General features: G+C 39.4%; 1 protein-coding gene across 2 annotated transcripts in view; it reads left to right on the top strand.

The window, feature by feature from the left end:
- Positions 1-396: 396 nt before the first annotated feature.
- Positions 397-13181, top strand: part of LOC145458854 (protein NLRC5-like) — a 134171-nt gene continuing 121386 nt past the window's right edge. Inside the window, exon 1 of one of the 2 annotated variants that reach the window (XM_080337356.1) lies at positions 397-818. In XM_080337356.1, coding sequence (XP_080193482.1) covers positions 533-818 — 286 coding nt within the window. In that variant the 5' untranslated portion in view covers positions 397-532. The remainder of the gene's footprint in view (positions 819-13181) is intronic. The other variant, XM_080337355.1, reaches the window with a different exon arrangement.

Genomic DNA, 13181 nt, shown 5'->3' with positions numbered 1-13181 from the left:
AATTCCAATTCGCATGCATAATTGCATACTTAATAACACTGTTCAATTTCGCGGCCCGATTAAAGAACTATCACGAAAGAACGAGTATTTGCTCAATTGATTCATAGCAACGATGAGATGGAATTTCCCGGCTCGTGCTCGTCATATCGACATGTGCAACGAAATCACGTTTTTATTCTCTCTCAATTTCGCGTAATACATAGTGATCATTATTTTCGAACCGTATACAATTGGCCAACAAGGTTGTGTTGACGATGAAATTGCGGGTATGCTGAACAGTGAACACCCACAATATTCACACAAATATCTAGCATACCGAGGTTTGGCGCTCATGTATAAAGATTGAACATTGAACATATGACTGCTCTGCTGTTAAATCCCCAGATCTCAAAAGATGACAAAATATGATATGTGTTTCCCAGCTGAGAACAATCTATTTTGTTACATAGGCCTCTCAGCGCATTAAAGCTGAATATTTTGGTTCTTTTTATCCTTATTACTAAACCTTTGGACAGAGGGATATTGCGCTGCAATGTCATCGGGAGGGAGCGCCGATAATTTTGCCGATGTGTGCTACGAGGAAATAGCGAAAATCAAGAATACAGAATGGCTCGAGTTTGCACGCCGGAAATTGAATATCCCGGACAGGGAAATTGACGATATAACGTATAACTATAGGGACGACATACGCGAACAAAAGTTTCAGATGCTCCAATTTTGGAAGTCGCGTCGAAATAATAGAAATTGGAACCCATCAGTTGCGCTTCGCAAGCTGGTATCGGATTTTCAAGCGTCAACATCCGAAGATGAATGTGCAGGTTCGTTCGTTTATTTGATTGTCATATTCGTGGTGATTGTCGACTACTATGGTCATTTAAAGTCGATTATCTTCATTTTTATTGCAGCACTGCCGACTTATAGCACGACCCCCTTCTAGGCTTTTTATAATTCATCGCTTTCTTGGATGATATGGCCAGGATGAGCCTAGAAAAACCTCTAACATTGCCGTTACAAGTTAGTTGAACTCCGTGACACGCGGTCTAGCACCGCCTCCCCATGTCAGGACGAGTAAAAGAAAACTGTGAAAACCTGTGAATGAAATGTGCATTTTCTAACCATGTTCATCAATGACTAATTCTGAAGCATTTTTACGCACAAAGTAATGGAATTCAGATAATAATAGTTCAATAACATAGCGCCCAAGAAGATGTGAGGGGCAAGTTGGCCAGGGCTCTCTTGTGATAGCGCAATACATCATGAACAGCTCAGAATTTGTAATAACTGGTAATAGTAAATTACTATTGTCTCACTTATTCCAAAAATCTAAACAGTAATGAAGTCGGAACACCAGAGCCCCTGAAAATCGTCAAAGAATGTGAAATAAGGCATTGATACGATCCAATGACACTACGGAGAAACAATGACCAAGTGAGGCACAGGTGGATTGGTCTCACTCACCGTATTCGCTCGCGACGTTTCTCGTCTTCACCCACGCCGAGGCTTAACGGGGATCTAGATAATATGCCCTAGTCTCAACGCGGAGATTGACTATACTAAACGAGCAGTGCGACAGCACAACTGATCCTGGAGACGCTGATGTGAGTCCCTGTGAGGAAGAGGGGCGGAAACCACGCCAAGTGGTCGGATTGTCTAAAGACCGTAAAGGGTATAATTTATTCTCGATACGGTGCCAGACCTACTTTTAAAAATGTATTGCAAATCCTGTGATAGTTTTTACATATCCAACCTCACTGTGTTGGGTGCTGTAGCCGATAAGCGAGACACGCAGAAAATATGGCTTTATCACGACAATTCATGATAAGATTTGTCCGACTGGTTTTTCTGAAAAACATGGTCGAAGAACGTTGCGATCAACTAGTGTAGGGGCGCGCAACGAGCGAGTTCATGCCAATACATAAGCGGCGACAAAACCTTGGTCTAAAATGACCGATGCTGGATGACCAAACCTTTCGATATGGATATGCTCCGTTGTCTGCGCGGAATAGTCCCGTTCCTGCAATCTGCGTATACCAGCGGTTCTCAACCTGGGGTCTGTGGACCCCTGGAGGTCCTCGAAGCATTTCCAGGGAATTCGCGAAGCCTCTGAATTATTCAAGATCGTTTTTAACCAAATTTGTATTTTTTTTAAATTAGGAAAATCACGAGGCAGTTTTTTTCATTAGCAGTAAAACTCACATCAACAGAATGGCCGTCTAAGATGAAATATCCTGCTGGGCAGACTCATTTTAGCTGCTAATTGCCAATATCCTACTGATACATATATTTTGCTGTTTTGTTGGGAATTGTATAAAAAATAAATAGTTGCATGAGTTAGGTCAATCACTGTCACATGCATATGTTTACAAAAATCCTGTGATATTCATAACCACTTTTCCATAATAACTCCAAGATCGGCTGCTGGATAGAAATGAACAGTCTTGACGTTAAATGCTCAATAAAAAAATTGTTTGGTGCAATAATTGGTGCGATCATGCCCAATTGTGTCGTCGGAAGCGTTACCCACTATTATTACATTCGTCACCACCCTTCTTTGTCTAAATCTGTGGTTCTCAAACTGCGGGGCGCACCCTCTTTAGGGGGCGTGAAAGAATCGGAAGGAGGGAACAAAGATGTGGTCAACAGAAAAATAGTTTCGCGGTTTGCGCGATATACCTGCAGTCGGTTGTCGTTGCTATGTGTTTAGCCCGAATTTTATATTGAAGAATTCTCTCATCAACAAGCATAACCACCCATGCAATTAAACTATCCATTGGGTTTGCTGGCATTTTGGTTCCATTTTGTGTTATGACAATAAGGGGGCGCTAATTTTTTCACTATCGTAAAGGGGGGCGTGTCTAAAAAATTTGAGAACCACTGGTCTAAATGGATTTTCAGCATTTTCATATCAAATCGAATGTGCGAATTTTCAAGGCACGAACTCCTATTTCAAGAAATGCAGTTGCTGAATTCGCTTTGAAATAACAAAAGCCAACCCAATTTTTACATGAATAGGATGTCATTTTGAAGAAAAGTCATTTTGATGCTGTTTATCACTAGCCCTACAGTTGTCATTCGCACATGACATAGATGATGATTGTGCGAATATTGAGTTAAATTTGATCTAAAATGTCGGAGGTCAGTGACGGCCCAAAACTGGTCCGCGAAGACAAAAAGGTCTAGAACCACTGGCGTAGACAGTAGTAGTATATATGATCGGTCGTGACTTGGTGTTTTTAACATGGGGCTCTTATGGGCGGGGTGGTGACTCGCCTGAAAACCGGGGGTGATGACCCCACCCTTTTGACCCCCCCCCCTCTCGGTCGCATGATAGCGTTACAGAGATAGGGATCGGTCGCATGCTAACGTTTTCGGGTATAGGCGGCGGCGGCATGCTAACGTGAAAACTCGTGGTGGCATGCTAATGTTTTTTGGTATACGTGCGGCGACATGCTAACGACGATGATGTGTCTGTCATGTATTCTTATGGGATCTCTGACACATCGCCATGTGTTCTTATGGGTGCGGTCGCATGCGGTTATTGCGTCTTATGGGTGCGGCCGTGATTCGTACTTTCGGGTATAGGCTGCGGCGGTGACTCGTATTGAAAACTCGGGGCCGTGATTCGTACTTTCGGCAGAGGTGGTCAAAGTATTCAAGAAAGCTACTCAAGTAGAAGTAGAAGTAGCGAAGAAAAATCGACTCAAGTACAAGTAGAAGTACTTCTTTCATGAGCAACCTGAAACTACTTGAAGTAGAAGTAGAATTGACTGACTTTAAAAGTACTCAAGTAAGTAAGTAGTTGTGAAAACAATCCTGATTGGATGGAGTATAAAAAGGTGCAAATTGAGCTATGTGATAGGTGACGAGCTTGATTCATATTGATGCATACCAGCAGGTATCCAACCTTCGATAATAAGCATTCGTTCACATCTTGGGGTGAAAATGATAGTACTGATAAGGAAATGCGATACTAATCCTCTGTTTTCTCGAACAACGCGTCATGAAAAATATCATGGTATGGCGCCATCCCCATATACGGCCCGTAGTTTAGTCGAAGAGCAATATGGAGAAGTTGTATAGGATATGGTGCAAACACTTTGCGCGATTAGTAAACGTTAATAAAAAATCTGGTGGACCGTAAAAATGCCATTTTGTGTAGCTTTATTTTCAGAAATTAAAGGCATTACTGCACTTGCTTTTATACTTCAACATGTATGTTATTCGGACAAAAGAACTGATATTAATTATAACTCAAAGTATATGATACTGGGAATTGAAAGTGAAATATAAATACTACTTCTAAAAGCATAATATGTATTTCATGTTTTTAGTCCAGAAAGTTTCAAAGGTGGTATGCTAAAACAGCTCTAAAACTAAAAAAAAGTCAAAGTCCACTCTTCCAGATTAGGACACGCCATGGACATATATATGCTAGATTACGATATGACAAGAAAATGCTAGATTGCGAAACATCAGTTTCAAACGTTATGATGAGCCATATATACTGTGATGAATTATTTCATATGGGTGAAGGGCGATAATGTGGTGTGAACGGAACCACGCCAAACCGCCACCTAAATTATATTCATCGATACTGTCGTGAAATCATACTGGTCACTCCGTATCCACTGCGCGCGAAGCGCGACGAAAATTCTGTGCTTTACTAAACTTTTATGAAAATTAAATGTTAATACTCCGTGAAAACAGTTCCGAAATTCCTCAGGCTATCTTCCTGATTGGAAGATTGAACTACTTCTACTTGACAAACTGAAAATAGCGAGAAGTAAGTAAGTAGATCACAAAATATTAAGAAGTAGAAGTAGAAGTAGCGAAAATCAGACCTACTTGAGTAAGTACCAGAAGTAGAGGAAAACTACTTGAGTACTTCGAAAAAGTAGAAGTACTTCGTTACTGACCACCTCTGACTTTCGGGTATAGGCGGCGGCGGTGACTCGTATTGAAACTCGTGGTCGTGATTCGTACTATTCTTATGCGGTCTCTGGTGACTCGCCATGTGTTCTTATGGGTGCGGCCGTGAATCGCCCTTTCGGGTATAGTCAACTCTCGCGCTGTGTTGAATAGGTATCAGGAATAGTAAATAGTCACATGATTGATTCTTAGTTAATGTGTATATTACAGATTATTAAATATGACCGATTCGAGTTAATCCCAACGTTTGCGGTGAATGCGACTTCGATATATCGTTATTCTTATGAGCGCGGCGATGATTCGTACTTTCGTTGATAGAATGCTAGCGGTATGTCGTACTTTCACCAAAAAGGGTGTGAAATAGTTTGCTAAATCTAGGAATCAGTCGCTTGGAAATTAGTTTACCACGGAGCCGGCGTAGACGGTGATTCCAATACCAACAATAGCCGCGTTCACATATTAACACTCCAAATAGGTGTGAAATATTGGTAAAATCTCGCGATCGCTCACAAGATAATACCTAAGACATAACCATCGCTCGCGACTCGCTGTTACATACATGCCGATCGTTGACAATGTAATATTTTGGTAATTAGTTTACCACAGAGCCTGCGTAGACGGCGATACCAACAATAGCCGCGTTCACAAACTAACACTTCAAAAAGGCGTGAAATAGGTTGCAAATCCCGCGATCACTCACGAGATAACACCTAAGACATAGCCATCCCTCGCAACTTGTTGTTACATACATTCCAATCGCCACAATGTAATATTTTGATAATCGGTATGTCCCAGGTACTGGATTTCACTGGTAAAATTTAATAAGTAACGAATAACAGAACCGTCACAGACGATGATTCGAATACCGACAAATTCTCACTTATTTCTGATCCCGCCCTAATCCTTTGCGAAGTTGACGCTTATTCGAAAAGGTGTGAAATAATTGTAAAACCCTACGTCGCTGACAGGATAATGCATCAGACATAGCGATCTAGTTATAGCATGGGTCGGAATCCATTCGTGGGGTGTACTAAAGGTAAATCCAGATAATTCAAAATGAAATATTTGGACTTTGACATAGTCTGAATCGAAATATATTGACAAACATGACTACCAACTTCGATCCAGTCATTTTTCAAGATCATACTATGAAACAATCCTTGAAACTTACAACTCTATTCACGACTGAGTTTTCCGTTTATCAGTTTCAGTAAATACTATCACTATGGTGTCGCTATATTTTAATGTATAGAATCAATCAATGAAATAGCACCTGTTGTAAACATTTCTAACTTGACAACCACTTGTACATACCGTGATCAAGTTGCGATGCGATGAGTTAAATCGGAATATTTCAATCTATTTGTCGAAACCTTGAACAAGCTATCTGGTTATTTTTTGTTGCAATCGAGTGAACGGAAATAGAATTACATCTCAACATTTTAACATCTTCCCATAAACAAAAGAGTAAAATACAAAAAAGCCTTGTCAAGTCAATCCGTTACCCAACAAACTCAACAGTATCCTTATGAAAAGTAGACAAGACTACGCGAGTAATCACCACAATCCAAAATCCATAGCAAGTTCGGTTGTAGTCATATACCACCAAATCGTCTTTTTATTCAACTGTAAAAGTCGTTACTATTCTGAAGACAAAGTATTTACTAATCGGCGCATATACGATTTGACTTGGACATATTATCTTTTGAGTATACGAGATTTGAATGTCTGAACAATAACTGAGAAATAATTTATCACAATTAAATCCGTATATTACAGCGTAAAAGATATTGGAATGTCAGCAACTCTGTAAGGTCATAGTTACTACCACTAATTTACCCGACCAACTCGTCATGATCATTCCTGAAATCAACACAAACGCGGTCACTGACTTGAGTTAACCACAAAACAGCATCAAGTTTTAAATCCACTTTTAGCTAACGGCTTATTTGAATGCGGGTTATGTTTTGTTGTAATTGAGTGTACGTTTCGACATCTTACCATCTTACGATATTCAAAGAGTCAACCACAAAAACATTGTCAAGTAAATCCGTTACCCGACCAACTCAAACAGTATCAGTATGAAAAACAGCCAAGCATACACGAGTCCATACAATCACGACTACCTAAAATACATATCAAGTTCGGTTTTAGGCATATACCACCAACTCGTCTTTTTTGTTCAACTGTAAAAGTCGTTACTATTCTGCAAGACAAAGTATTTATTACTCGGTATATTTTTGTAAGACAAAAGTAATTACTACTCGGTGTGCGGTTTGAGATTAACATAATATGTTTGAGTATGCGAGATTTGAAAGTCTGCCCAACATGTTGAGAATTCATTTCTTACAATCGAACACAGGTGTTATATCAAAAATTATCATGATGTAAACATAAGGATTGACACATTGATTTGACATATGAGATTTTGTAATAGTTGATCATTACTTTATTACTAAATTATTTGCGTTAATTAGACCCGGCGCTGTGGTAAATGTTATGACAGCAACAAACTTTTCAGTACCAATGTTATTAACATATTAAGCTGTAAAACTATGTGTGTCTGAAATGTTCTTGATAGGAAAATTACTCCAACTTGGTAAAAATCACTCTGCGTATCGCGGATATCAGAAAATATTTCCAGTAACCAAGACTAAAGATGAAACGACAATATCGGTATTATTACATTCAACAATCAGTACAATTATTAAAATCTATCGTTTGCGATAAACAGCGCTAAAGATGTAATAATTCCAGTATCCATACATTGAACATCCGATACAAAATGCTTTATTATCCCGATTCCCAACGGGTAATTGAAACGACTAAGTGTAGAATCAGTATATCACAATATCGTTACTATTGAATCCAACGATTTATTGTCGGAATTTGTGACAGAGAATTGAAACATATGTACTTTACAGAGTATGAAAATATCACTTTGAGTATCGAGTACCGCTCGAAGCTAGCGATCAATTCTTAATCATTTCAGTAACTCCCCATTGCGCGTGCTAAATGTAAAATATCGCGAGGTTATACACGCTAAGACTTTGATTATTGTAAAAGTAAATTGTGATATGTTTGTTAGATGCATCCAATTCAACTAGAAGTGTCTAGTACCCAACACTCGTAATATCAAAAAAGTACTTGCTACACTGTTATTTGCTAAACGTGTTTTGCATTGTTGTTCATTTCTAGTATTGATTGAAATCATTCTTGAACCCTCAAATAATAATTCCCGACATGAAACCAAGCCGCTAAAAGTCGTTACCATCACGAAGATAAAATGTGTACGATGTTTGTCAAATGTGTCCTACCTGGCCAACAGAAAACTGTTGAATACTAACAGCAGACACGCCACAACTACCAAGTGTGAGCTGGTTTATTGTCAAGGCAGGAACGCGAGTTCCTCACACAGCAGCAGAATACAAGGAATAAGCCAGACTACATAATAGCACGTGCACAGTAACGAAAAGGGGCAACACTAAAGGTTGCTGTCTAGCACAATCAATTAATCATCAATCATTCACATTACAACACTCCCACTTGATTGATATTTCAATGCTAAAGCATTTCGAGAGCCATTATCCCTTTCTAGTTCCAGAAAGTGTCACAGATAGTGGAAACACATTTTGGTATCAGACTAACCATATTTATCAATCAAATTGCAAATGTATCGTTTTTGATGCAAATGGATACACTTCTCAGTGTGGTCTTGCTTAATGCAAACATCAAGGCAGTAATGCGATTCACCGATACCCGCCATGCAAGATTCAGGGCCGAAGTTATACTTCACTTCAGTTAGTTGATCATAAGACGGTGAAGCCAAAATGACATCATCAACAATGAACAGATTCTTATCAGTGCACGTAACGCATGAGTCAGAATAACAGTGTTTGAACCCGATCGACTCAAAGTACTGATTAAGCACAATGTTCCAACAGCTTTGCGGCTGTTTCAATACATACAAAGACCTATGCTGATTACACACCAAATGTTCAGAACCAAATGCAATATAACCAGGTGTTCGATTCATATAGATGTCTTCTTCAAGCAGACAATTCATGAATGCAGTATCAACATCCATCTGATGTAACATATCGTTTTCAGGTGCTACAGCTAGCACAGCTCGACTCGAGACAAATCTGACAACTGGTGAAAATGTATCATTATCATCTATGCCGCATTTTATTTCGAATACCGAGGGGCATTCAGCTGGTGCAGTTCCTTGTGGTTGCTTCACAACACTCCCTGTTTCATTCTTCATCAGAAAAGCGTATTCTCTGTCAGCAGCTTTTTCGCACTCACTTGAATGAGGTGATTTCATAGCCTCATCGACGATTATAGCTTCACATAATCCAGCAGCTGCAAATGCAGTTTGTTCAGTACCAGTCCTCCCATCAGTTGATTCATCAGGCACATCATCATACTGGTTCATATATTCATTTCCAGTAGGGTGGTTTTCAGATTTAATATCTCCCACTGGTTCAACATGTCCATTGGCAATATTTTCTGTCTCAGATATAACATGACGGCAACACAATCTGTACAGTCTTCCTAACACGGAGCCAGTTCCACAAAGCTTTCCATGCTTATTGTAGATTCTGCATTCATCTCCAATAAATGCAACTTTGCCACCAAATTTACTTGCTGCTCGCACAGAAAAAAGGTTGCTTGCCAGCTTCGGAACGTATAAAACCTTTTGCAGTGTCACAGTTACATTTTCTTCATTTTCAAGAAACATTTCAAGGTTTACTTTTCCAATTCCAAAGGCTGAAACGGTGCTACCATCGGCTAAGTGAATGGGTCGAGGAACCTCAAATTCTTTGTAGTCCGAGATTGATTCTTTCACCTTCGACATGTGCTTTGATGCACCACTGTCTACATTCCAGCTTGGATCAGCATCATCACAAACTTCTTGACCACCAACAGAAAATGTGTATTCTTCATCACTGTCATCAGACTCTGGACATTCGTGATACAGGTGACCAAATTTGTCGCAGTTATAGCATCGCAATTTCTTTATCGACACCATTGCTGATTCTTCCAGTTCATAGCGATTTTGTTTACTCCTTTTTTGCTTGCCATACAGCTTATCTTCTTCATTCAAAATTGCTCTTTGAACAAATTTCAACTTGAGACCTGGTTCGCTATGAGTTTCCAGGGCAGTGACCAAGGTTGCGTAAGGCTTAGGTAAACTTCCCAGCAACGTTACAACTTGCAGTGTTTCTTCTACTGGCGAGCCAAGAGCAGCCATTTGATCAGTCAATTTCTTCATATATTTCAAATGACTCTCGACTGAGTCAGACTGTTTCATTTCACATCGAAAATACGACTTCATTAGCAAAAGTCTATTACCGGCGGAGTCACCCTCAAAGTGTTCCTTCAAGGCATTCCAAGCATCCGCAGGCGTATTGCAGGATGTTATCAAATACAGTTGCGACGTAGAGACAGCCAAAGTAATGATGGCTAACGCCTTATCTAACTTCTTCTGATGTTCCCTTGTCTGCTGCTGATTAGCGCCTCCTGGCAACACTTCCGATCCATCAACATATTGGAATAATTCCTTCGCCTTCAGCAAACAAGTTATCTGGTATTTCCACGTTAGCCAGTTATCACTATTCAGTTTGTCCGCCGTGAATTTCTGTACTTCACCGGACGCCATAGTAGTCATTAGGCTCCAACGCAAATTGTAGAAACTGTAAGCTCTCCGTACGATCCAATATTCTCAATATCTCTTCTTCGGAATCCCCAAACTCGTTACTTGCCGCAGCGGGGGCGTGCTGGTCCCATAACCTGTTGAATACTAACAGCAGACACGCCACAACTACCAAGTGTGAGCTGGTTTATTGTCAAGGCAGGAACGCGAGTTCCTCACACAGCAGCAGAATACAAGGAAAAAGCCAGACTACATAATAGCACGTGCACAGTAACGAAAAGGGGCAACACTAAAGGTTGCTGTCTAGCACAATCAATTAATCATCAATCATTCACATTACAACAAAAACAATTTTCACTAGCTTGGTAATGAAACCGAAGTCTCCATTCGATATTTTGTTTGTGTCAAATACTTTACAATGAACACATTTGCGTGGTTGAGCTTTACATCATCAAGCTGTTATTTGTAAATCAAGATTTCGGTAAACTTGTAAATGTATCGTTTAACTAACCGACATTTAGTGATTGGGGAACATACCAAACGATACACATCCATCTCCGAAATACTGCATTGATCTTAATTTCCATCATCGTGATAAGCGAAGTACATTTGTGTCGAATTCGTAACAACCGACTATGACATGATAAATTATTGACAAGTTCTGCTTAGAAGATTGGTTACATATCACGAAAAATAATATACCACACATATTATTACTGTTACTCCATTCATCGGTATTTTTGCCGTTGTCGATTTTCAAACGAGTAAAATTTATTACTTGAGTCGCTCTGCTTACTATATTTAAATGTAAACTCGCCCGTCTTCCAACAACAAACAATATTAAAAAAGTATGCAATCAAACACAACAAGTTTTACGATACTAATTATTATCCCACATAACCCATTTCTTACCGAAGACCTATGAAATATATTCATGTAACACGAAAATATTCGCTCATGCTACAAACCTGTACATTTGTACAATGATTGGTGGTGCTTTCTGTTTCGATACCTCAAGAACTTTATTGTCTGAATGGTTGTTCAATGTTCATGTATCGTAATAATCAAGTAGTTCAACACAGAACTAGTATTAACAGAAACACCAGAGTTGTTTACACAAAAGTTTGTATGTGTACAGTATACGAATACCATGTGTAAGTCCAGCGCAATTGTGGTATCCATACGAGTTTAGTTAACACAATTTACGACACCGAGGTCGCGTCATCTTTCGTAAGACAACAAACCAAGACTTCGGGATATGTCCATGTCATAGCAATAAATCAGCTACTCCAACAACAGAGTGCATATGTTTTCTAGTTACGGTGCTTACATCTTACACACAAATCAATCTACTTTGCTAACGAAAAGTGTTGAGTCATCGTATGATTGTCCTCACTAGTAAAACATACTATCATACAAAATGTTCGTTATAGTTTGCACACCAACGGTACATCGTACAAGTAACAAGTCTCGAGAATCCAGTTATTCAAAAGACGTGAAAGTATTTCTACACCAAGTCGTTATGTTGACGAAAGCGTGTATTGTAATATCATACGATCAATTTGCATTCGTTGGTCACAAACTGCCACTACTCTAAATAATTCTTTTTCACTCAAACACAAAAGTATACTTTTCACCATTCGTTTTCATCAAGCACGAGTTCAAGAAACTTACTTACTACGACATGAATTTTTATTTTTATGTTGTGTAAATAGGTAATAATTAATTCAAGTAACACTATATCAACATCATCGAATTGTGCTAATAGATTTACATGTGCTCTTGTGGTTTTCGTCGGGACATACAGCACGAACTAACTGTAGACTCCTCTCTGTTGTACAGCTACTCGGTAATCGAAATGCATTAACATGTAAACAACGATCTTGTTTCGTCACACCAAAATATGTTCACTGTCGCGATACTCTGCACAGGACGTGTAAATCCTTTTCACACTCGTAATAGTATACCAACGTCAAGCGATAACGTTTAACAAGACCAACGACACTGAACCCACGACGTTTACCTATGTAAAATTACCACTTTCACTTGCCAGTCCGTCGTTTACCTGACTAAACATATTATCTTCCTTTGGAGATCTGACGTTTACCCAGAGTAAGAAACCCATTTCACTTGGAAATATATGTTTTCCCTGGTTACAAACCTTTTTCACTTGGAAATATATTTTTTCCCTGGGTAACAAACCCCTTTTCCTTTGGAAATATATTTTTTCTCTGGGTAACACCTTTTTCACTTGGAAATATATTTTTTCCCTGAGCAACAAACCATTCTCACTGAGCAACAAACCGTTTTCACTTGGAAATACATTTTTCCCTGGGTAACAATACCATTTTCGTTTTGAAAACTGACAACCACACCGGTCAATTTGATATTTTTGTATATTGTTACAACGGAGAGAGAGATATGATATTCTTTCTCGCCTGCACCATCGAGATGCTTTGGCGACGGAGTTGCGATACGGCCCCATGAGGTCATCTAGTCTGCGCCCCCGTTTTTTTTCTCCTCCATGCTATCCGTGATTGCTGAGCGCCTAGCAGGATAGCTGCGGATACCATTTTTCGAGTCTTTGGTATGA

Source organism: Botryllus schlosseri, chromosome 16 (genome assembly GCF_051294905.1).
Source record: "Botryllus schlosseri isolate E-star chromosome 16, Bs_hap1, whole genome shotgun sequence".
In the NCBI taxonomy this organism is placed as follows: Eukaryota; Metazoa; Chordata; class Ascidiacea; order Stolidobranchia; family Styelidae; genus Botryllus; species Botryllus schlosseri.
Note: the sequence above shows the minus strand (reverse complement) of the source record. Positions and strands in the feature narration are given on the sequence as shown.